General features: G+C 39.1%; 2 protein-coding genes and 1 pseudogene across 5 annotated transcripts in view; 2 read left to right on the plus strand and 1 right to left on the minus strand.

Moving 5' to 3' along the window:
- Positions 1-4847, plus strand: part of ECPAS (Ecm29 proteasome adaptor and scaffold) — a 97490-nt gene extending 92643 nt beyond the window's left edge. For 2 of the 4 annotated variants that reach the window (XM_061200111.1, XM_061200113.1), the window contains 4 exons: positions 635-740; positions 1021-1109; positions 3033-3104; positions 4545-4847. In XM_061200111.1, the coding sequence (XP_061056094.1) occupies positions 635-740; positions 1021-1109; positions 3033-3104; positions 4545-4684 (407 nt within the window). In that variant the 3' untranslated portion in view covers positions 4685-4847. The remainder of the gene's footprint in view (positions 1-634; positions 741-1020; positions 1110-3032; positions 3105-4544) is intronic. The other 2 variants (XM_061200112.1, XM_061200114.1) reach the window with 2 other exon arrangements.
- Positions 4848-6335: 1488 nt separating this feature from the next.
- On the plus strand, positions 6336-8536 carry LOC133097286 (small ribosomal subunit protein eS25-like). Its single transcript, XM_061199182.1, is given in 4 exon segments — positions 6336-6346; positions 6504-6559; positions 8115-8325; positions 8327-8536. Coding segments are annotated over 4 exon segments (480 nt in total). The 3' UTR covers positions 8529-8536.
- Positions 8537-14750: 6214 nt separating this feature from the next.
- On the minus strand, positions 14751-19243 carry LOC133097287 (tricarboxylate transport protein, mitochondrial-like; annotated as a pseudogene).
- Between the last annotated feature and the right edge of the window lie 3143 nt (positions 19244-22386).

The following is a 22386-nucleotide window of genomic DNA, read 5'->3' on the forward strand; positions in this document are numbered from 1 at the left end:
TCTTAGGAAGCAATTCAAATGCAGAATTCTAGACTTTTTACCCTCATCCATCTTTACATTTGTGAACCGTACTAAATTCTGCAGCATTTAAAAAATAACTACTTTGTTGAGTTTTATACTCCTGTTTCATCACTTAGCATAATATTAATTATATAATTATAAGAACAAGTGCAGTTGGCATAACAGGTTTGGATAAAGCACCGTTGACTCTTGTTAAGCCTACAACATGCAGAAGCTTGTGAGCCTCCAGAGTTCTGCTCTCTTTGGCTGTCATTCAGGGTGTTTTATGGGGAAAAGGCAGTGTGGTTTAGACTCTGTGTCAGTTCCTTAGAAAAGGATATTGCCTTGACAAAGAACACTTATGAACAGATATATAGGATTTTGGGGGAGGGGGTGTTTCTGATCAGGGAAGTTGGTGGGAATTGGGCATAAAGTCATGCTGAAGTGTTTCCGAAATGTCATGGCTTTAATTAAAGGCATTTGTTGTTTTAATTTTTCCTCTCCCCTTCTCTCTCTCTCTCCGTCTATCCCTCTCTGTCCCTGTCTCTCTCTGTCTCTCTGTCTTCCCCTCACTTGCTCTGTCTCTTGCTCCTTCACATGCTCTGTCCTCCTCTGCCCCATTCTTTTTTTCCAGGTTGTTATCGTCAAGAGCTTTGCAAACTGATGTGTGAGCAGCTAAAACTCAGCACGTGGAAAGTGCAGCTGGGAGTCCTACAGTCAATGAATGCCTTTTTTCAGGGGTAATTTGCTTCATAGTTCAGTCATTTATATCACCTTCCCCTACCCCTTAGCATTTTATATATAATCAGTGGATTTTTTTTTTTAACATCTTTATTGGAGTATAATTGCTTTACAATGCTGTGTTAGTTTCTGCTGCAGTGGAATTCTTTTAAATTTTAAAACTAAAAGCTAAAGTGACATCATAAAGCAATATATACAGATCGAAATTGTTTGTGCCAGAAAGGTTTTGGAATGTTTCTTAATAACTAATATTTGTATCTTGCTTTCTGATTTGTACAGATTAATGCTTTTGGAAGAAGAACATGCAGATCCTGAGGCTCTGGCTGAAATTCTGCTTGAAACTTGTAAATCAATCACATATTCTTTAGGTGAGTGGTAAATTGACATAGATAAGGAGTGTTCATTTTAAAGCTCAAGGAGTTAAGCTTCAAACATTCCCTGCCTTGCGCTAGGAACTAAATTTATGGAACAACTACTGAACTCTCCTATTTAATATACTCAATATGTGCCCCCGAACTGGAATGTATTAATCTGGAACTGTAATTTACGATTTCAACACCTAGATTAGAAAAACCTTTGTGACCAGTATTTTTTAAAACCCTGTACTTGGAAATAATTTCAAACTTACAGAAAAGTTACAATAATAATGCATGTAATACTTGTATATCCTTTACCCAAAGTCACCTGTTAACATTTTGCACCACTTACTTTATTACTTGCACTTCTGTATACATACTTTTTCCTCAACCATTTGAAAGTATATTGCTTACATCTTGCCCCTTTCCTCCTAAATTCTTTAGTGTGCCTTCTTTTACATACCAACTTTAGATAGTATAACATTGATGCAGTATTTTTTAACCATTCATATTCTGGGTTTTCAGTTGACTCAGTAATGTTCTTTATATAATTTTTTCCTCTCCTCCATTAAGGAATCCAGTCCGGAATCATTTAGTGAATTTAGTTGTCCTATCGTTGTAGTCTCCTTTAATCTGGAACACTTCCTCAGCCTTTCTTTGTCTTATGTGACATTGACAATTTTGAAGAAAAGCCTCCCCCTCCCCCCATTTAAAACTACAATGTTTCTCATTTGGTGTTTGTCTGATGTTTCCTTGTGATGAGATCCAGGTAATGAATTCCCAGTAGGGCTGCTCTATAAGTGATGTTATGTCCTCTCACATCAAGAGGCACACAGTGTCCACCTGCCCTCGTTGGCAGCATTAATTTTGATTCCCTGGTCAAGGTACTACTCAGTTTCCTCTGCTGTATGGTTACTATTTTTCCCCCATCTGTCTGATAAGCAGCCTGTGGAAACACACTTTAAGACCATTCAGATAACCTGCTCCTCTTCAAAGTATCTCCTCTGGACTTAACATGCATTGATGGGTTTTTCCTGAACCAGCTTTTACTAAGATGATTTTCCAACTCTAGCACTTCTTCCACATTTACCATTTGACAGTTGGCATCCTCCCATAAGCAAGGTCCCTCCCTCTCTCGAACTCTTTATTTATCTATTAGCCATATTGATTCATGGATTCCTTTATTTTCCCCTTTGTTTATAATTATTTTCCTTAATTAATTTATTGCTCAAATTATCCCAGATTTGGCCAGTGGAAGCCTCTTCGAGCTGTCTCCTGTGTCCTATTGCTGGCTCGCCACCATTCTTTTAAGCATTTGTGTACTTCGTAGCATGACAGCCTGTTATAAGCTCATCTTTTGCTTCCTTTGTCTCGGGTCTGGTTGTGTGTTAGTTTTTTCAGTAAACAGTTTCACTGTGAACTAGATGCTGTGTCTAGAGTAGACACCAAGGAAGCATATTTCAGTTGTGATTCTTGGAGGTAGCCACATGCTTTTGGATAAATAACTGGCAGCTGAGAAACTAGTCTTCACAGGGTCGGGTCGCAGCCAGGTGTCCCTAAGTTGGCCTTACCCCTGGGTGATGTAATGTTCTTTGGTAAAATGAAGAGGTCATGCAAACCTAAAGACCTTTCTTAGGTATCCTGTGAAGTCGACTTCTAAAATGGGTCCTTTAAATATTGCCATTTGTTGTGGAGATTGGTATATTTGGTATATTTGACAGCTTTTTTTTTTAAGTAAGGAATGTGGACATATAGCACATTTCAAGTATTTGATGATAATTGGCTAAGGGAAGCTTACTTAGGAGCACGTGTATCTTTCCCTGAATTTATAATTTCTGAACATCTTTCTTTCGGTAACACCAACTTAATCTTAGATATTCTGTTTGTAAGGCATATATAAAACAAATAATGTGAACTATTTGATTTTCTTCTTAGAAAATAAGACCTACTCATCTGTGAGAACAGAAGCTTTATCTGTGTTAGAATTGCTGCTTAAAAAACTTGAAGGTGAGTTCTTGATACTTCTCATTGGAGGACCGGAAAGCCAGGAGACTTTATGGCATATGTTTTTGGAATTTTTTTTATTTTCTGTTGTTGTTTTTAATAAGCATATACTCCAAAATGTAAATTAATATATTTGTACATGGAAGTGGAATATGCATAGCTAAAACCTTCCAATTTTATGAAGTGTTAAATTTGGTACTCTTTTATTTTATATACTTTTAATGCATTATGAAGCTATGGTTATCTCAATGAAGTTTTGGTTTCCATTGTGAATCTTGAGTTAATCTTGGTTAATTACAGCAAGAGGCTGACAGTGGCAGAACAGAGCTCACTATACGCATGTAAATAAACAATGACACTGAAAAGTGGAGTTAGGAGAACATTTAACAGTTATCTACCTGAGTCATCAAATTTGATAGCAGTTTTCTTAATCCTATTTTTTTTTTCTGTTTTCCTTTTTTTAAACCATCTTGCAAAGCAGATTTCGTCTAATGGTCTGTTCTATCACTGGTAAAAGAAGACTGTTAGCATTTTCTCCAGTGGTGTATCTGTTACTGATTTCAAAAGGAGGCCTCTTTTCGTTTTTCATTTTCCTCTTTTTATTATTTTAACCACGTGGATGAAGAATGGGGAATATGAAACACTTTTCTCTAGAGCATTGTGTATCTGCTGTTTCTCCTTCTGTCTCTATGTTTGCTTAGCAATTCAAGCACCTCTGTCAGGGCTCCATAAAACAGGCCGTTTAGACTCAGCGACACTACACGTCTCATAATCCCTTTTTTCCTTGTTGAAGTAGAAGAGCTAGACACTTAGATATATCTCTGAGTTCTCACAGTTTGCCAAATATGTATGAATATATTCTAGATGAGGAAAATGAAGCTCAACAGTGAAATAACTTGCCTGAAACCACATTGCCAGAAAGTATCAGAACCTCATAAACAAGATTTAGGATCTGATGTACTTTATGAATTTCTAATATTTTGAGTATGCCTGTAGTTCTCTGATGCTTTTCTTAAAGGAGTAATAAAGTGTCATCTGTTCAAACTGTCTTTGCAGTTATGAAATTTATTGAGGATTTTTTTTACTGAGCATATCTTACAAAGATATATTCAGCTCAATTGCTGAAATAGCTTTTTTGTTACTGTGTGCCCTGCCTCAATACTTCCTGCTTCCCAATTGGCTTCAGGCTCCCTTCATTCTCTTTGTCCCACCGGCTCTGGGGACAGAGGATGAAACTCCCTGATTGGCCCTCAGGTTATTGTCAGTAATTAGGTTTGGAGACAACTCCTAAACCTGTGATCATTATATACAGAACTGTTACCACGGGGTTGCTTTGCATTTATTTTGGGGATAGGATATGTGGAAGAAAAGCAGAAAGAATAGTTTTGGATTCTCTGCTTGCTTCTTCTATAAGGATTCTTTTGTTGTTCTTTTTCCATTCAGAATCTAAACAGTGGGAAAGTTTGACATCTGAATGCAGAGTGCTCCTGATTGAGTCTTTAGCAACTATGGAGACAGACAGCAGACCTGAGCTGCAGGAGAAAGCATTGTTACTGAAGAAAACACTTGAAAATCTGGAATAAATTAGAAGGGGAAGAAACAAACAAGTGCCATGTTCATTGGGGGTTGAAATGGTGGTATTCTTTGTGGGGAAAAGTAAAGATTAATCTGTAGCATGCATCATTCCTTGGCTGAAATAAAAAAAAAAAAATGCCTTAAATTTTGTTCCTTATTAGCTTTATTTTACTTGATGTTTTAAAAGTATCTGGGCTGAATAAGCTAAATGGAACCTTGGATATTTGAGAGGTGGTTGTAGGTGAAACTGACAGAAATAGCTGTTGAAAGAGTTAAAGCTGTTATTAAAGGAATAGACAAAGTTGCAGAGGAAGCTGCATAAAAATCTTAGAACTGCATCCAAATTTTAAAAAGTTATTTCAGGAAGGGGCTGTATCAACTACTTAGTTTAACCCCCTTCTTTACACCTGAAGAAACAGGTTATGAGATGACGTAGCTTCCTTTCAGAGGCCTGTGCTGAGGCTGGAACCTGGGTGATGGATGACCTGCCCAGGACACTTTCTTTTACAACCTGCTGCTAATCAGTGCTAACCCTGGCCTACCTGAGAAACTCCCAAGATGAGATGGTACAGCAGTCCTGGCACCAGAACTGAACTGACCCATTATGTAAGCACCACTGGATTCTTGAATTCAGAAGTTGAACATTGTCTTGTCATTTGTTTAGATGATTGGTTTTTAGAAAATGATTATCTACCAACCTTACAGGTTGAGATGGAGGGAAAATTTGGTCTCCATGTAATCGTCCTCCTTTTATAAGCAGATGAAGGTAGATTAGGACAAGATTGTTCATTTTGTCTGTTATGTATTTTGCAAAACACAAACCAACAACGAAATTGTGACTGCTTGGTTTAGACCATTTATAATCTCAAAACTGTAAAGACAAATTAAAATTTTCTACCCGCTTTTATGCTAACAGTCACGACTATGGGATAGAAAGGAAAACATTTTAATTAGCCATCTGGGAATAACCTGATACCATTCAAAGTAAATAACTGCAGCTAGGGTTTCTTCCTTTCCTTATGCTGCTCAGGCCCCTGCCTAAGGATGTAGGGTAAGGGGAAAAAACAAATATAAGTGTTTATTAAAGTAAAAGGAGAACTCTCTGGCTCACCTTGGATTCCAAGCACAAAATTGGCTTACACTCAATACTGACCCCATACTGACATTAACACCAGGGTGGAAACTCCGTGTTGTTATTTTTTGTGGTCTCTATTAACCAAAGTATTTAAAATTTTCTTGACTGTGACCCATAGTAAAACTAACTTTTTTCATCATGACCCAGAACAGTGTGTGTGGGGTTGAGGGGAGGGAGGGAGGGAGAGAGAAACAAAGAATGAATATAAAATCTTTAACTGAAATAAAATGTTTTGTGAAATGGTACATACTATGTGTGATCTGCTTTGATCCCTCCCCGCCAACTCCCCACCACCATTTTGAATGCTCTTTCAGACCCACTAAATTCATTTCCTGACTCATAAATGGGTTGTTATTCACAGTTTGAAAAACACTGCCATAGATAGTACCTAAACCTAGCTGCATATGCTATGTTCTGGGGTTGCTTCTGTTTGGAAAAGGGGTTTACAAATGAAAATTTAAGTGTTTATTACCAAAACATCCTCTTAGCTGGTACTGAATATAATTGTGAGTTTTAGTAGCATCATGAATTTTAGGTAAACTATCGTGGACTTCCACTTGAGAGTGGTGTTTGCTTGGGGAAAAAAAATCAACTCTGGGTGTTTTTCAGAAAGCTTGCGTCCTCATAGGACTTGGTGTTTTCCAGATCTGTATTTCCCCCTCCGTGAAGTGCTCTCTGACTTTCATTTACAGTACCTGGGATACTCTTCCTAGGCAAGAGTGCCATGTAGGTCAGGTATTGTTGGAAGGTAAGAGTGTAAGGGCAGAATTGTGCTCTTGGCCCGTATCAAGTTTAAAACCTCATCAGATTTTATGCTTTTTAAACTTTTTGTTATTCAATATTGGGAATTTCCCATGGTGCTGAGAGAGGTGCTAAGATACTTGAACCTTAGTGCTTAGTGCTGTTGAATTAATTTGTTTTAGTTTTCTAAGCACGTTTCTAAGTTTTACACTTAACTGCCTTCATCTTGACCAGCCAAGTCATTTGTACAACTAGTAACATTAACCATGGTCTCCCAATGCAGCTTGTGTTGGTGTGCATGGGCACACATATTTATTTAAAAGAGTTAATAACTGAGAGTTTGTCATTGTGGAATGTTGATATTAGTGAACAAATGGCAAAAGGACCCGTGAACATTTATATCTTTGGCCTTCATTTCCCAAAGCTACGTGGAACAGATTTTTATTATTTTTTTCCCTAGGAATATTCAGTGCTACTTGTCATATAGGCAACTGATTTAGAGAGTCTACTGAATTCCTTATTCCTGGAATATATTTCGTCACACTAGATAGATCGTCACAAATTTATTGATATGTGAAAAGGAGGTACCTGAAATTTGGCAATTGGAAATCAAAACAAAGTATAAATTTGTCTTTTTTGGTGATAAAGAGCAGCCATTTCTTTAATTAATGTTTGTGTCTAATTTACAATTGCCGGTGTGTCTGCCTGTAATACAGTGTACCTGCACAATAAAACTGATTGCCACCAAATCCCCATTGCTTTACCCTTCCATCTTTTACTTGTGTATTCACTAATGAGAAGAGAAAAGAAAAAAAGATGAGACCTTGTTGGTCTCTGCTCTAGTAGCATTTGCACTGTGTGAACACTGTCTGCCCGTTGGGGGAAGTTTCTATCTGCTGCTGCCACAATATATTCATGCTGCTTGTGAAGTACAGGGAGTTATTTTGACATTGGCACTCATTGTAATGTACAAACTGTTGTTAAATGGATGTATATGTAACAGATTTTTGTATTTTATATGCAAAGTCTTCATAGAATCCTCTGCAATATGTACTAAGCTAGCTAAGCATGTGGTAGTCTTGAAAGGAAAAATCCTTCCCATGCCCAAGAAGATATTAAGTGGTAAATAAAAGCTGCATGATCAGTTCTTTGAAGTGGTGCATTAATTTTTACTGGTTCTCTGGGAAAATAGTTAACTTCCAAGGCATTGCCTGGTTATACTTTAAAGACCAAAAAAAGCCCTACTGCCTGCAGTATTCTGAGCTACTTCTACCAAGCAGAAATTGTTGGCTTAAGTGTCTGGGAGTTCCAAGGCAAAACACAAACAGAGGCAAGGCACCTGAATAATTGCTGTTAAATGCTTGGAGAGAAGCAATCATTGAAAGATTGGAGTTTTTGATACAGGTAATCCCTGATGAACACATAGAAACAACAAGCAGTTCTGCTTTTGATTAAGATTAACATACATGGCTATGCACATAAAATATCAGAGCTATAGGTACATCCTATGTTGTAAATAGCCAAACAGATTCTAGGCTGTGGCTTTTTGTCCGACATCTTAGCGAGGCGCAGTGGTAGCAGCTGCTCTCCCGGCTTCGCTGTGTTGCCCAAGGACGACAAGAAGAAGAAGGATACTGGAAAGTCAGCCAAGAAAGACAAAGACCCAGTGAACAAATCTGGGGGCAAGGCCAAAAAGAAGAAGTGGTCCAAAGGCAAAGTTCGGGACAAGCTCAATAACCTAGTCTTGTATGACAAAGCAACATAAGACAAACTCTAAAGAAGTACCCAACTATAAGCTTATAACTCCAGCTGTCGTCCCTGAGATACTGAAGATTTGTGGTTCCCTGGCCAGGGCAGCCCTTCAGGAGCTCCTTAGTAAAGGACTTACTAAACTGGTTTCAAAGCACAGAGCTCAAGTAATTTACACCAGAAATACCAAGGGTGGAGATGCTCCAGCTGCTGATGAAGACACGTGAACAGGTCCCACCAACTGTATATTTTGAAAAATAAAACTTTATTGAAAAAATTTTTTTTTAGTCTGTGGAAGATATGCTTGAAGGTGAGAGATACCTTGCTTTTTCTCGTAGCAGCTGAAAAGCCTAAGCTGCTCCCTTTCTTCTATGCTTTTCCTCCTTTTTCCCTTCAAGCTAGTACCAGATTATTTGATTAGAATAACAATTGGTTTTTAAAAAGTGGAAAACCCACAACTAGAAATATGAAAATCACTAAAGGAAAAATCTTATTGGTAAAGGCAAATATACAGTGAAGATAGTAAATCAACCACGTATAAAGCTAGTATGAGCGTTAAAAGATAAAAGTCGTAAAATCATCTATATCCACAATAAGTTGAGGGATACACAAAACTAAAATATGATGTCAAAAATAGTAAACGTGATTAGCTCTAGTAGTTTTCTGGTAGCATCTTTATTATAAAGCAGAATCTAACACACCATTGTAAAGCAATTATACTCCAATAAAGATGTTAAAAAAAAAAAGTAAGCGTGGAGGGGGGTAAAAATGCAAGGATGTTAAAATGCATTCCAACTTAAGGGGTCTGCAACTTAATCACATATATATATACAGATTGCTATATATAAACCTCATAATAACCATAAACCAAAAATCTATAATAGATACACAGAAAAGAGAAAGAAATCCAGGCATAATACTAAAGATAGTCATCAAATCACAAGGGAAGAGAGCAAAAGAAAAAAAAAGGAACAAGAAAGCTACAAAGACAACCCCCAAACAACAAAAGTACATACCCATCAATAATTACTTTAAATGGACTAAATGCTCCAATCGGAAGACACAGAGTGACTATATATATGTTGCCTACAAGAGACGCCAGATCTAAAGATGCACACAGACTGAAAATGAGGGAATGGAAAGAGGTATTCCATGCATGTGGAAACGAAAAGAAAACTGGAGGAGCAATATTTACATCAGAAAAAATTGACTTTAAAACAAAGACTGTGACAAGAGACAAAGACGGACATTACATAATGATCAAGGGATCAATCCACGAGGAGATATAACAATTGTAAATATATATGCACCCAACATAGGAGCACCTCAATACATAAAGGAACACCTAATACATAACATACACCTAAAACACCTAACATAGGAACACCTAAATACATAAAGCAAATCTTAATAGATATAAAGGGAGAAATCAAGAGTAACACAATAATGGCGGGGGATTTTAACACCCCACTTAATAATTTTCATATATAACGTACAGCAGTGTTAATTATATTTATATGTTGCACTTTAAATTCCTAATACTTATTTAACTCATAACTGTCAGTTTGTACCTTCATTCTATTTTCCTACCTCCCAGCCCCCACCTCTGGTAACTACATATCTAATCTCTTTTTCTGTGAGTTTGTTTGTCTTTGAAGTAAAAATTGACCTACAACACTATGTTAGTTCCTGGTGCATGGCATAATGACTTGGTATTTCTATACATTACAAAATGATCACCAGGATAAGTCTAGTTACTATCTGTCACCGTACAAAGATGTTATATTATTATTGACTTATTCCCCACACTGTACATTTTATGCCCATGACTCATTTATTTCATAGCTGGAAGTTTGTACCTCTTAATCTCCCTTACCTGTTTCTCTCATGCCCCCAACTCCCCTCCCCTCTGGTAACTACCTCTTTGTTCTCTATATCTATGACTCTGTTTTTGCTCTGTTTGTTCAGTTGCTTTGTTTTTTAAATTCCACATGTAAGTGAAATCATACAGTGTTTGTCTTCTTCTGTCTGAATTATTTCACTTAGCATCATGCCCTCAAGGTCCATCCATGGTGTTGCAGATGGCAAGATTTCATTATTTTTTAAGACTGAATAATATTCCATTGTATTTATACGTATATGTGTGTGTATATATATATATATACACATATACACACACATATACACACACATATATATGTACATATACATACACATATATATACACATATACACACATATACATACACATATATATGTATATATACATATCACTTCTTTATCCATCTGTTGATGGGGACTTAGGTTGCTTCCATATCTTGGCTATTGTAAAGAATGTTGCAATGAACATGGGAGTGCATATATCTCTTTGAGATAGTCATTTAGTTTTCTTTGGATATGTTCCCAGGAGCGGGATTGCTGGATCATATGGTAGTTCTATATTTAATTTCTTGAGGAAACTTCGTACTGTTTTCCATAGTGACTGTATCAGTTTATATTCCCACCAACAGTGCACAGGGTTCTCCTTTCTCAGTGTTGAATTTTTTTTAATAGATGGTGAAATGTTCTAGGATTGATTGTGCTGATATTTGCATGACTCTGTGAATACACTAAAAAAAAAATCATTGAATTGTACACTTTAAATGGGGGCAATTGTATGGTATATGAATTATATCTTAGTAAAGTTTTAAAAAAAAGACAATCCATTGTAACTGGTTGGGGCATTTTAGAGTATTTGTAAGTTACAAATAACGAAACATGTATTGATTATTTTTCCATACACACTATTTGTTAAAATATGTTAATAAATTGTGTTCCCTAACAAAATGAAGCCCAAGATACCACTAGATACCCATTGAAATGGCTAAAATCAAAAAGAGTTACAATACCAAGCATCGGCACAGATATAGAGTAACAGAATTGTCATATATTACTAATGCAGTTTCAAAATGGTACAGCATCTTTTTTTAAAAATAAATTTACTTATTTTATTTATTTTTGGCTGCGGTGGGTCCTCGTTGCTGCGTGTGGGCTTTCTCTAGTTGAGGCGAGCGGGGGCTACTCTTCATTGCAGCGTATCGGCTTCTCACTGCGGTGGCCTCCCCTGTTGCGGAGCACGGGCTCTAGGTGTGCAGGCTTCAGTAGTTGTGGCACGCGGGCTCAGCAGTTGTGGCTTGTGGGCTCCAGAGCGCAGGCTCAGTAGTTGTGGCGCACAGGCTTAGTTACTCCGCGGCATGTGGGATCTTCCTGGACCAGGGCTCAAACCCGTGTCCCCTGCGTTGACAGGTGGATTCTTAACCACTGTGCCACCAGGGAAGCGCCCTGGTACAGCATCTTTAAGAAACAGTTTGGTATATCATATGAAGTTAAGCATATACTTGCATTATGACCCAGAAATTTTACTCCAGAGTATTTACCCAGGACAAATAAAAACCTATGTTTGCACAAAAACTTGTAAGTGAAGAGCAGAATTATTCATAATAGCTCAAAACTGAAAACAATCCAAATGTCTATCAACTAGTAAATAAACCATTGTGACAGATTTATACAGTGGAATACTACTCAGTAATGAAAAGAAAGGACCAATACAAATATAAAACATTTTGCTAAGTGACAAGGCTGTATATTATATAATTCTATTTATAGGAAATTCTAGAAAAGGAAAACTATAGTGACAGAAATCAGATCAGTAGTTTCAGGCATGAGGTCAGGGGAGACTGACTGCAAATGAGCACAAGAGAACTTCTTAGTTGTTGGGAATATTCTATACCTTGATTATGGCCATAAAACAAATTATGGCTCTCACTTATTTAAAACAGCTCTCCATTGTCCACAAAATTAAATTTAACCTACTTAATCTGGCATAAAAACCATTTATGATGTTCTTACTGCCTACTCTTAACAACTTGTAAGTTTATGCTTCTGCCTGACTTTTGTCAATCAAAACAACTTTCAGATGCAAGAGTGTGCTAATCTAGAAGTTCTGTGTTTAGAAAATAAGGCTTCTTGAGACCTCCTTGTTCACCAACAATTCCAGTGTGTGCTTGGAATCTTTTTTGAGTCATCTGGGGAGAAGCCTCCATGGACCCTCTGTACATTTGTGCTCACATGATTCCATCATGAAATGTATACAATCTGAGTGCTTTTAGGTGTTCTTTTTTATATGTAGCTCCCAATATTACACTTTAAATTTCTTGACAAAATAACTTTATCTTTGAATCCCTAAAGAATATTTACTCACAGAATGTATCCTATCTTTTAATTGGTTTTACCAAGGCTTTTTAGTCTGAGATCAGCTCACCAGTTCTGACCGCAGCTTGAATAAACTACTGCCTAAAGGAAAATAAGTCTCAAATCCAAAATCCTTACCAAGTTCACACTACACAGTCTCTCACAAATATTACCCTTAAATAGTCTGAATGCCTGACCCAGACTCCATGGGATATGAGAAAATGGCTATTGTTTTACGGCAATACGTTTTGGATACTTTATTATGTAGCAAGAGGAAACTGATACTTCTGATAGTAAATTTTCATACCATGTTGGAAAATCAATTAAAATCTACTAAAGGTGGGCTTCCCTGGTGGTGCAGTGGTTAAGAATCCACCTGCCAATGCAGGGGACATGGGTTCGAGCCCTGGTCCGGGAAGATCCCACATGCTGCAGAGCAACTAAGCCCGTGTGCTACAACTACTGAGCCTGTGCTCTAGAGCCCATGAGCCACAACTACTGAGCCTGCATGCCACAACTACTGAAGCCCGTGCACCTAGAGCCTGTGCTCTGCAACAAGAGAAGCCACCTCAATGAGAGGCCTGCACACTGCAACAAAGAGTAGCCCCCGCTCGCTGCAATTAAAAAGAAAGCCCGTGCACAGCAACGAAGACCCAATGCAGCCATAAATAAATAAATAAATAAATTTATATATATAAAAAAGCTAGAGTAAATATTTTTTAAAAAATCTACTAAAGGTGACTTAAGCGTGTTCTATCACTTATTGCTTTCACTCCTAAGCATATACTCATGCACAGACATGAACCAAAAGGTACACATGCAGGTTTGTAACAACATTAGTTGAAGTAGCCAAAAGGTAGAGCGAGCCAATTAAAATGTCTAACAACAGAACAGTGGATAAAGTATGTTATGATCATAAAATGGACTATCATATAGTAATAAAAAATGGACAAACTGCAGCCACATCAACATGGATCTTGCAAGCATACTGTGGAGGGAAGGAAGCCAAACACACCACAATGCATAGTCTGATGGCATAAAATCAGCAGGTAATGTTCTGTGTGTACTCGAGAAAAATGTGTATGTGTATTTGTATATTTTGTTGGGGGGGTGTTCTATAGGTGGTGTGAAATCTGGTTGGTTTATACTGTTGTGCCAGCCTCCTATATCCTTGTTGGTATGCTATCTAGTTTTTTTTTTTTAACCAATTATTGGGAGTTCAGTATTAAAGTCTTCAACTATTACTGTTGAATTGTCTAGTTCTCCCTCTAATTCTGTCAGTTTCTGTTTCGAGTGTTTTGGGGCTCTTCTTTTCAGGTGCATATATATATTTATTTTATTTAGGCTTTTAAAAAATTTTATTTTATTAATTTTATTATTATTTTTAAATTTATTATTTGTTTTTGGTTGCATTGGGTCTTCGTTGCTGTGTGCAGGCTTTCTCTAGTTGCGGCCTCTAGTTGCGGCGAGCGGGGGCTACTCTTCGTTGCGGTGCATGGGCTTCTCATTGCCGTGGCTTCTCTTGTTGTGGAGCATGGGCTCTAGGCGCGCGGGCTTCAGTAGTTGTGGCTCGTGGGCTCTAGAGCGCAGGCTCAGTAGTTGTGGCACATGGGCTTAGTTGCTCCGCGGCATGTGGGATCTCCCCGGACCAGGGCTCGAATCCCTGTCCCCTGCATTGGCAGGCGGATTCTTAACCACTGCCACCAGGGAAGTCCCCATATATATACTTATAATTGTTGTGTCTTCTTGATGGGTTGACCTTTCTATCATTACTAAATATGGGCCATATTTTCCTGTTTCTTTGCATACCTCATATTTTGTTGTTGTTGAAAACTGGACATTAAAAATAATATTGTGTGGCAAATCTGAAAATCAGATTCCCTTCCCATTCCAGAGTTTGTTGCTGTTGGTGTGTTCTATTTTTAGTGACTTCCTGAACTAATTCTGTAAAGTCTCAATTCTTTATTAGACCCAACCAATGAAGTCTCTACTCAGTTAGCTGAATGGTCAGCTAATGACTGGACAGAGATTTCCTTAAATACATTGCACCAAGAAGTTCCCCATTCTGGCGGCTACTCCTGTTCCTCCATTAGCCAAAGCTCAATTATCCAAGACTAATAATAATAGAGACTCGCTAAGACCAGCCAACAACCTATAATTCAATTTGAGCTATCACTATTTTTATAGATCCTTAGTCTTCCCGCCCAGACCCTCAGGGCTCAGTCCGTCTTCCACCCTTTGTTGAGCAGCTTCACTACCTCATCGTAGATGATGAACACGAGGGCCACGTCCAGGCAGGCCCGCCCCCGGCGGGGGACGATGCCACTGTAGAATGCTTTGAGCTCCTCATCCCTCAGGACCTGCGAGCAGCCGTCCACGTGTTCGGTGTTGCCCCGCCTCCCGGCCCTGCATCCGGTCTTAACCTAGTCCAGAGGCGTGTTCCCAAAGACGCTGGCTGCCTAGAGAAATGGAAATAAAAACACAAATAAACAAATGGGACCTAATGAAACTTAAAAGCTTTTGCACAGCAAAGGAAATCATAAACAAGACCAAAAGACAACCCTCAGAATGGGAGAAAATATTTGCAAATGAAGCAACTGACAAAGGATTAATCTCCAAGATTTACAAGCAGCTCATGCAGCTCAATAACAAAAAAACAAACAACCCAATCCAAAAATGGGCAGAAGACCTAAATAGACATTTCTCCAAAGAAGAGATACAGATTGCCAACAGACACATGAAAGAATGCTCAACATCATTAATCATTAGAGAAATGCAAATCAAAACTACAATGAGGTATCATCTCACACCGGTCAGAATGGCCATCATCAAAAAATCTAGAAACAATAAATGCTGGAGAGGGTGTGGAGAAAAGGGAACACTCTTGCACTGTTGGTGGGAATGTAAATTGATACAGCCACTATGGAGAACAGTATGGAGGTTCCTTAAAAAACTAAAAATAGAACTACCATACGACCCAGCAATCCCACTACTGGGCATATACCCTGAGAAAACCATAATTCAGAAAGAGTCGTGTACCAAAATATTCATTGCAGCTCTGTTTACAATAGCCAGGACATGGAAGCAACCTAGGTGTCCATCATCGGATGAATGGATAAAGAAGATGTGGCACATATATACAATGGAATATTACTCAGCCATAAAAAGAAATGAAATGGAGGTATTTGTAATGAGGTGGATGGAGTTAGAGTCTGTCATACAGAGTGAAGTAAGTCAGAAAGAGAAAAAGAAATACAGTATGCTAACACATATATATGGAATATAAGGGAAAAAACAAAAGGTCATGAAGAACCTAGTGGCAAGACGGGAATAAAGACACAGACCTACTAGAGAATGGACTTGAGGATATGGGGAGGGGGAGGGGTGAGATGTGACAGGGTGAGAGAGTGGCATGGACATATATACACTACCAAATGTAAAATAGATAGCTAATGAGAAGCAACCGCATAGCACAGGGAGATCAGCTCGGTGCTTTGTGACCACCTAGAGGGGTGGGATAGGGAGGGTGGGAGGGAGGGAGATGCAAGAGGGAAGAGATATGGGAACATATGTATATGTATAACTGATTCACTTTGTTATAAAGCAGAAAGTAACACACCAATGTAAAGCAATTATACTTCAATAAAGATGTTAAAAAAAAAAAAAAAAAAAAAGACGCTGGCTGCGCTCGCGATAGCTCGGAAACCCCGTGATAAGCGGTTTCAGGGCCTAGCTAGAGTTGCGCCCTGGGTACCAGTTGCGCAGGGAGCTTCTGACCAAGAAGCGGACGGCCCGCTGGGATCTGCCGGCTGGCGGCCTTGGTAAGTCCTCTTCAGCTCTTGTTCCCAAACAATCTCCTTGACCCCGTGGAGGAATCCTCTGTACTGTGGGTTTAGGGGAGGTCAGGTCGTGTATGAACTTCACCTGGATGGCCTCCCTGGGCGCACGGCCTCGGCCTCGCGGGCGCCCAGGCCACACAGCAGCCCATGTGCTTTCCAGCGGTCCCTGGGCATCCCGCGCGTGGGTGCTGAGGAACGCGACCATCCTAGACCTGATGGCTGCTTTGGGGCTGGAGCTGTAGAGCGGGGAGGAGGCCTCGGTGCAGGCCGGGGCGCCTGGACGGCGGACCTCCTGCCATACTCAGTCCCAGTGCCCAGGGACCCGGCCGTGCGAACGCGCGTACGGCTGCACCTGTGTCATCATGTACCCGGTGGGGAAGGTGATGCAAACTGCGATCCGGCCGCTAGGGCGCCTGTGGGGACCAGGGACCCGCTCCTGAGAACCCCGCCGCCCCGCCGCTGCGGACTTTGTTGCGTCTGAGCCGCTGGGAGGCCTAGCCGGTCCCCACGCTCCACCCGCGTTGTCCTGGTGGGGCACAGAGGGGTGACACGCAGGTCGAGACCCTCCGGAGTGAACTTTTAAAAAACATATTTATGATTAGGCATTTAGGTACCCCAAATATAAAAATATTGTGGAGATTCTTGCAGCCATTGATAATTTAGTGACTAAAAAAGTTTAAAATTTGTTTAAGAAAAATAAAATACCTTAGTAAAAAAATATTAAAAAAATTTTTATTTTATTGAAGTATAGTTGATTTACAATGTTGTTTTAATTTCTGCTGTACAGGAAAGTGATTCAGATATATATATATATATATATATATATACACATATACATATATATTCTTTTTCATATTTATTTCCATTTTGGTTTATTGCAGGATATTGAATATAGTTCCCTGTGCTCTACAGTAGGACCTTGTTGTTTATCCAGTTTATATAATACTAGTTTGCATCTGCTAATCCGAAACTCCCAATCCATCCCTCCCCCACCCTCTTTCCCCTTGGCAACCACAAGTTCGTTCTCTGTGTCTGTGAGTCTGTTTCTGTTCCGTAGGTAAGTTCATTTGTGTCATATTTTAGATTCCACATGTAAGTGATATATGGTATTTGTCTTTCTCTTTGTGATTTACTTCACTTAGTATGATAATTTCTAGGTCCATCCATGTTGCTGAAAATGGTATTATTTCCTTCTTTTTTATGGCTGAGTAGTATTCCATGGTATATATGTACCACATCTTCTTTATCCATTCATCTGTCAGTGGACATTTAGGTTTTTTACATGAATTGGCTATTGTGAATTGTGCTGCTATGAATATAGGGGTACTTGTATCTTTCTGAATTACAGTTTTGTTGGGCTATATGCCCAGGAATGGGATTGCTGAATCATATGGCAACTCTATTTTTAGTTAGAAAACATATTTTTTAATGAACTATTTAACGATAAGTTGGAGGGTAAGTTGCCCCTTTAATAACAAATACTTCAGTACTTAACAACAAGAACATTCTCTTACATAACCACAGTGCAGTTATGAAGATCAAGAAATTTAACTTAGGGACTTCCCTGGTGGTCCAGTGGTAAACAATCCACCTTACAATGCAGAGGATGCGGGTTCAATCCCTGGTCAGGGAACTAAGATCCCACATGCCGCGGGGCAGCTAAGCCCACGTTCCACAAACTACAGACCCCATGCGCTCTGGAGCCCATGTGCCACAACCGGAGAGAGAAAACCTGCATGCCACAACTAGAGAGAAGCCTGCACGCCACAACAAAAGATCCTGCATGCCTCAGTGAAGATCCTGCATGCCACAACTAAGACCCAACACAGCCAAAAATAAATTAAATAAATAAATAAATCTTAAAAATTTTAACTCAAAAAAAACTAAAAAGAAAAAAGAAATTTAACTCTGATACCATACTGTTATCTAATTCACAGCCCATATACCAATTTTGTCCATTGTCCTAATAATGTCCTTTAGAGCTAAGTTCTTCCTGGTCTAATATTCAATGCTGGGTCATGCATTGCCTTTAGCTGTCATGTCTCTTCAGTCTCCTGGAATATTTCCTTAGCCCTTTTGTTTTTCTGTTTCCCGACCTTGACATTTTTGAAAAGTATAGGCTGGTTATTTTGCAGAGTATCCCTCAATTTAATTTTGTCTGGTTTTCCCTCATGATTAGATTCAGGTTATGTGTTTTTGAGAGGAATCCCACAGAAGTGATACTGTGTCCTCAGTGGAGGCACGTGGAGTCAATATGTCCCATTATTGGTGATGTTAAGGTGGCTCTCTGCTGTAAAGCTATTATCATCTTGTTTTTGAAATTAATAAGTAGATTGTGGTGAGATACTTTGACATTATGTAAATATCCTGTCTCTCATCCAGCTTTTACCTATGCAACTATGATATTTACATCTACCTACTGTAACATTTTACCTATGATAATCTATTACTATAACAACCTAAACCTTGATTGATGATTTTCTAACTACATCATTCTTCTATGTTTATATTTTGGCATCCTACTGTAAGGCAGACCCCTCCTTCTTCCCTCCCCTCCTTTCCCCTCTCCTCCCCTCCCCTCCTTTCCCCTCCCCTCCCCTCCCCTCCCTCTCTCCCTCCCTCCCTTCCTTCCTTCAAAAAGAATTCATGCATTCTTACTTCATTCTATGGATTTTAATCCATTTTTACCATTATTTATTTTGATGCTCGAAATAATCTGTCCCAGACCTGGCCAATGGGAGTCTCATCAAGTGGGCTCCTATAGCCTTTTGAAATATCCCAGTTGTTCTTTGCATACTTCCTTATGTTCTAGTGCAATAAGGTACTCCAAGCTAATCTTGTCTTATTCCTGCTCTAACCTTGGCATCAGCCATTTCTCTAAGGAGCTACGATATGTTTCCTATTAGTTGAGAATTGCATTCATTTAGAAACCAAGGTGTGGGTGGAGGTGTTCCATTGCTTAAAGGCCCTCTCAATATGTGTAATTGAATAAAAGTTCTGATCACTTGTTGGGACAAGTGGCTTAACGAGTAAACTGTCTTCCTTTAATCTCTGAAAACTAGAGAGCGGTTTCACATATGAAAAAAAAATACATGTAGTTTCACAAATGAAAAAAATACATGTCTTAGAATTCTAGGGATACCTTTTCTCTGTATACTGTTAAGTATTCTACACTGTAATCTTTCAAGAAAAAAAATCTTGATATAGCTAGGTTGGACAGGGAGGAGTAGAAGACGCTGTTTTTATGAGTTATTTGAAATTATTTTGGGGGAACTGTGGTTCACTCTGTCTCAATTTTTAAAAGTTTGATATAATTGGATCTTTGGGACATTATCCCTGAAGGAGCTGAAGTTTCAAACCTCTGCGTATTATAGCTGCTGAACTGTTAATTGTTCAGGGACAACAGGTGTTTCCCCAAAACAACAGATGATTTAAATTTACATAGTATTTCAGTTGTTATACTTTGGTATTTTTAGTTACTGAGGTAACAGTCAATACTTTTGAAAAAAATGAATTGCATTTTTGACTTTCACGTAATATGTTTAACATTTTTAACATAGATGCATTCATTCTTTCTTGCACATAGCTAACTTTATGAAGTATATCATAAACAATATTTTAATTGGAATTGGTGACAGGGAATTGAATTTTTCTTGGATACTATTTCTAAACAGTAGAAAATATCAAGTTGCAGGCATCTGGGCTGATTTTTCATTCTAAAAAAATTGTGGGAGTGTCCTGTGAGGAGCTTCAGCGCACGTCCCAAGCTAAGGTGTCGGCTCAGCCGTTTCATGAGGAACTCTGGTTAGAAGGGCGGGGGGCAAGGCCTCTGCACGGGGCCCGCTATGAGCAAGTGAAACAGACTAAGCACAAAGGGAAAAAAGGTGGGCCAGGCCTGAAGTGAGATTGCCAGATTTATGTCCTTTCCAGATGAAGTGTGGATCCTCTAGCAACAAGAGGTGTGAAGAGAGAGGACCTTCAGGATGGCGGAGGATTAAGACATGGAGATCACCTTCCTCCCCACAAATACATCAAAAATGCATTTACATGTGGAACAACTCCTACAGAACACCCAGTGAACACTGTCAGAAGACCTCAGACTTCCCAAAAGCTGTGTGGCTGACAGGGTCTTGGTGCTCCGGCCGGCTGTCAGGCTTGAGCCTCTGAGGTGGTAGAGCTGAGTTCAGGACACTGGACCACCAGAGACCTCCCAGCCCCACGTAATATCAATCAGCAAGAGCTGTCCCAGAGATTGCTGTCTCAACGCTAAGACCCAGCTCCACTCAATGACCAGCAAGCTCCAGTACTGGACACTCTATGCCAAACAACTAGCAAGACAGTTACACAATAATAGTAGGTGACTTTTACACCCCACTTTCACCAATGAACAGATCAACCAAAATGAAAATAAATAAGGAAACACAAGCTTTAAATGACATTAAACAAGATAGATTTACTTGATATTTACAGGACATTCCATCCAAAAACAACAGAACACACTTTCTTCTCAAGTGCTCATGGAACATTCTCCAGGATAGATCATACCTTGGGTCACAAATCAAGCCTTGGTAAATTTAAGAAAATTGAAATCGTATCAAGTATCTTTTCTGACCACAAAGCTATGAGACTAGATATCAATTACAGGAAAAAAATCTGTAAAAAATACAAACACATGGAGGCTAAACAATATGCTACTAAATAACCAAGAGATCACTGAAGAAATCAAAGAGGAAGTCAAAAAATACCTAGAGGGCTTCCCTGGTGGTGCAGTGGTTGAGAGTCTGCCTGCCAATGCAGGGGACGTGGGTTCAAGCCCTGGTCTGGGAGGATCCCACATGCTGCGGAGCGGCTCGGCCCGTGAGCCACAATTGCTGGGCCTGCGCATCTGGAGCCTGTGCTCGGCAACGGGAGGCCGTGATGGTGGGGGGCCCGTGCACCGCGATGAAGAGTGGCCCCCGCTTGCCACAACTGGAGAAAGCCCTCGCACAGAGACGAAGACCCAACACAGCCATACATACATACATACATACATACATAAAAAGAATGTAAGCAGATAAGAGTAGCATTAAAAAAAAAAAAAAACCTAGAAATAAATGACAATGAAAACACGATGACCCAAAACCTATGGGATGCAGCAAAAGCAGTTCTAAGAGGGAAGTTTATAGCAATACAATCCTCCCTCAAGAAACAAGAAAAATCTCAAATAAGCAAGCTAATCTTACACCTAAAGCAATTAGAGAAAGAGGAACAAAAAACCCCCAAAGTTAGCAGAAGGAAAGAAATCATAAAGATCAGATCAGAAGAAAAAGAAATGAAGGAAACGATAGCAAAGATCAATAAAACTAAAAGCTGGTTCTTTGAGAAGATAAACAAAATTGATAAACCGTTAGCCAGACTCATCAAGAAAAAAAGGGAGAAGACTCAAATCAATAGAATTACAAATGAACAAGGAGAAGTAACAACTGACACTGCAGAAATACAAAGGATCATGAGAGATTACTACAAGCAGCTATATGCCAATAAAATGGACAACCTGGAAGAAATGGACAAATTCTTAGAAAAGCACAACCTTCCAAGACTGAACCAGGAAGAAATAGAAAATATAAACAGACCAATCACAAACACTGAAATTGAGACTGTGATTAAAAATCTTCCAACAAACAAAAGCCCAGGACCAGATGGCTTCACAGGCAAATTCTATCAAACATTTAGAGAAGAGCTAACACCTATCCTTCTCAAACTCTTCCAAAATATAGCAGAGGGAGGAACACTCCCAAACTCATTCTACGAGGCCACCATCACGCTGATACCAAAACCAGACAAAGATGTCACAAAAAAGGAAAACTACAGGCCAATATCACTGATGAACATAGATGCAAAAATCCTCAACAAAATACTAGCAAACAGAATCCAACAGCATATTAAAAGGATCATACCCCATGATCAAGTGGGGTTTATCCCAGGAATGCAAGGATTCTTCAATATATGCAAATCAATCAATGTGATACACCATATC

The sequence above is a fragment of the Eubalaena glacialis genome, chromosome 9 (assembly GCF_028564815.1).
Source record: "Eubalaena glacialis isolate mEubGla1 chromosome 9, mEubGla1.1.hap2.+ XY, whole genome shotgun sequence".
NCBI lineage: Eukaryota > Metazoa > Chordata > Mammalia > Artiodactyla > Balaenidae > Eubalaena > Eubalaena glacialis.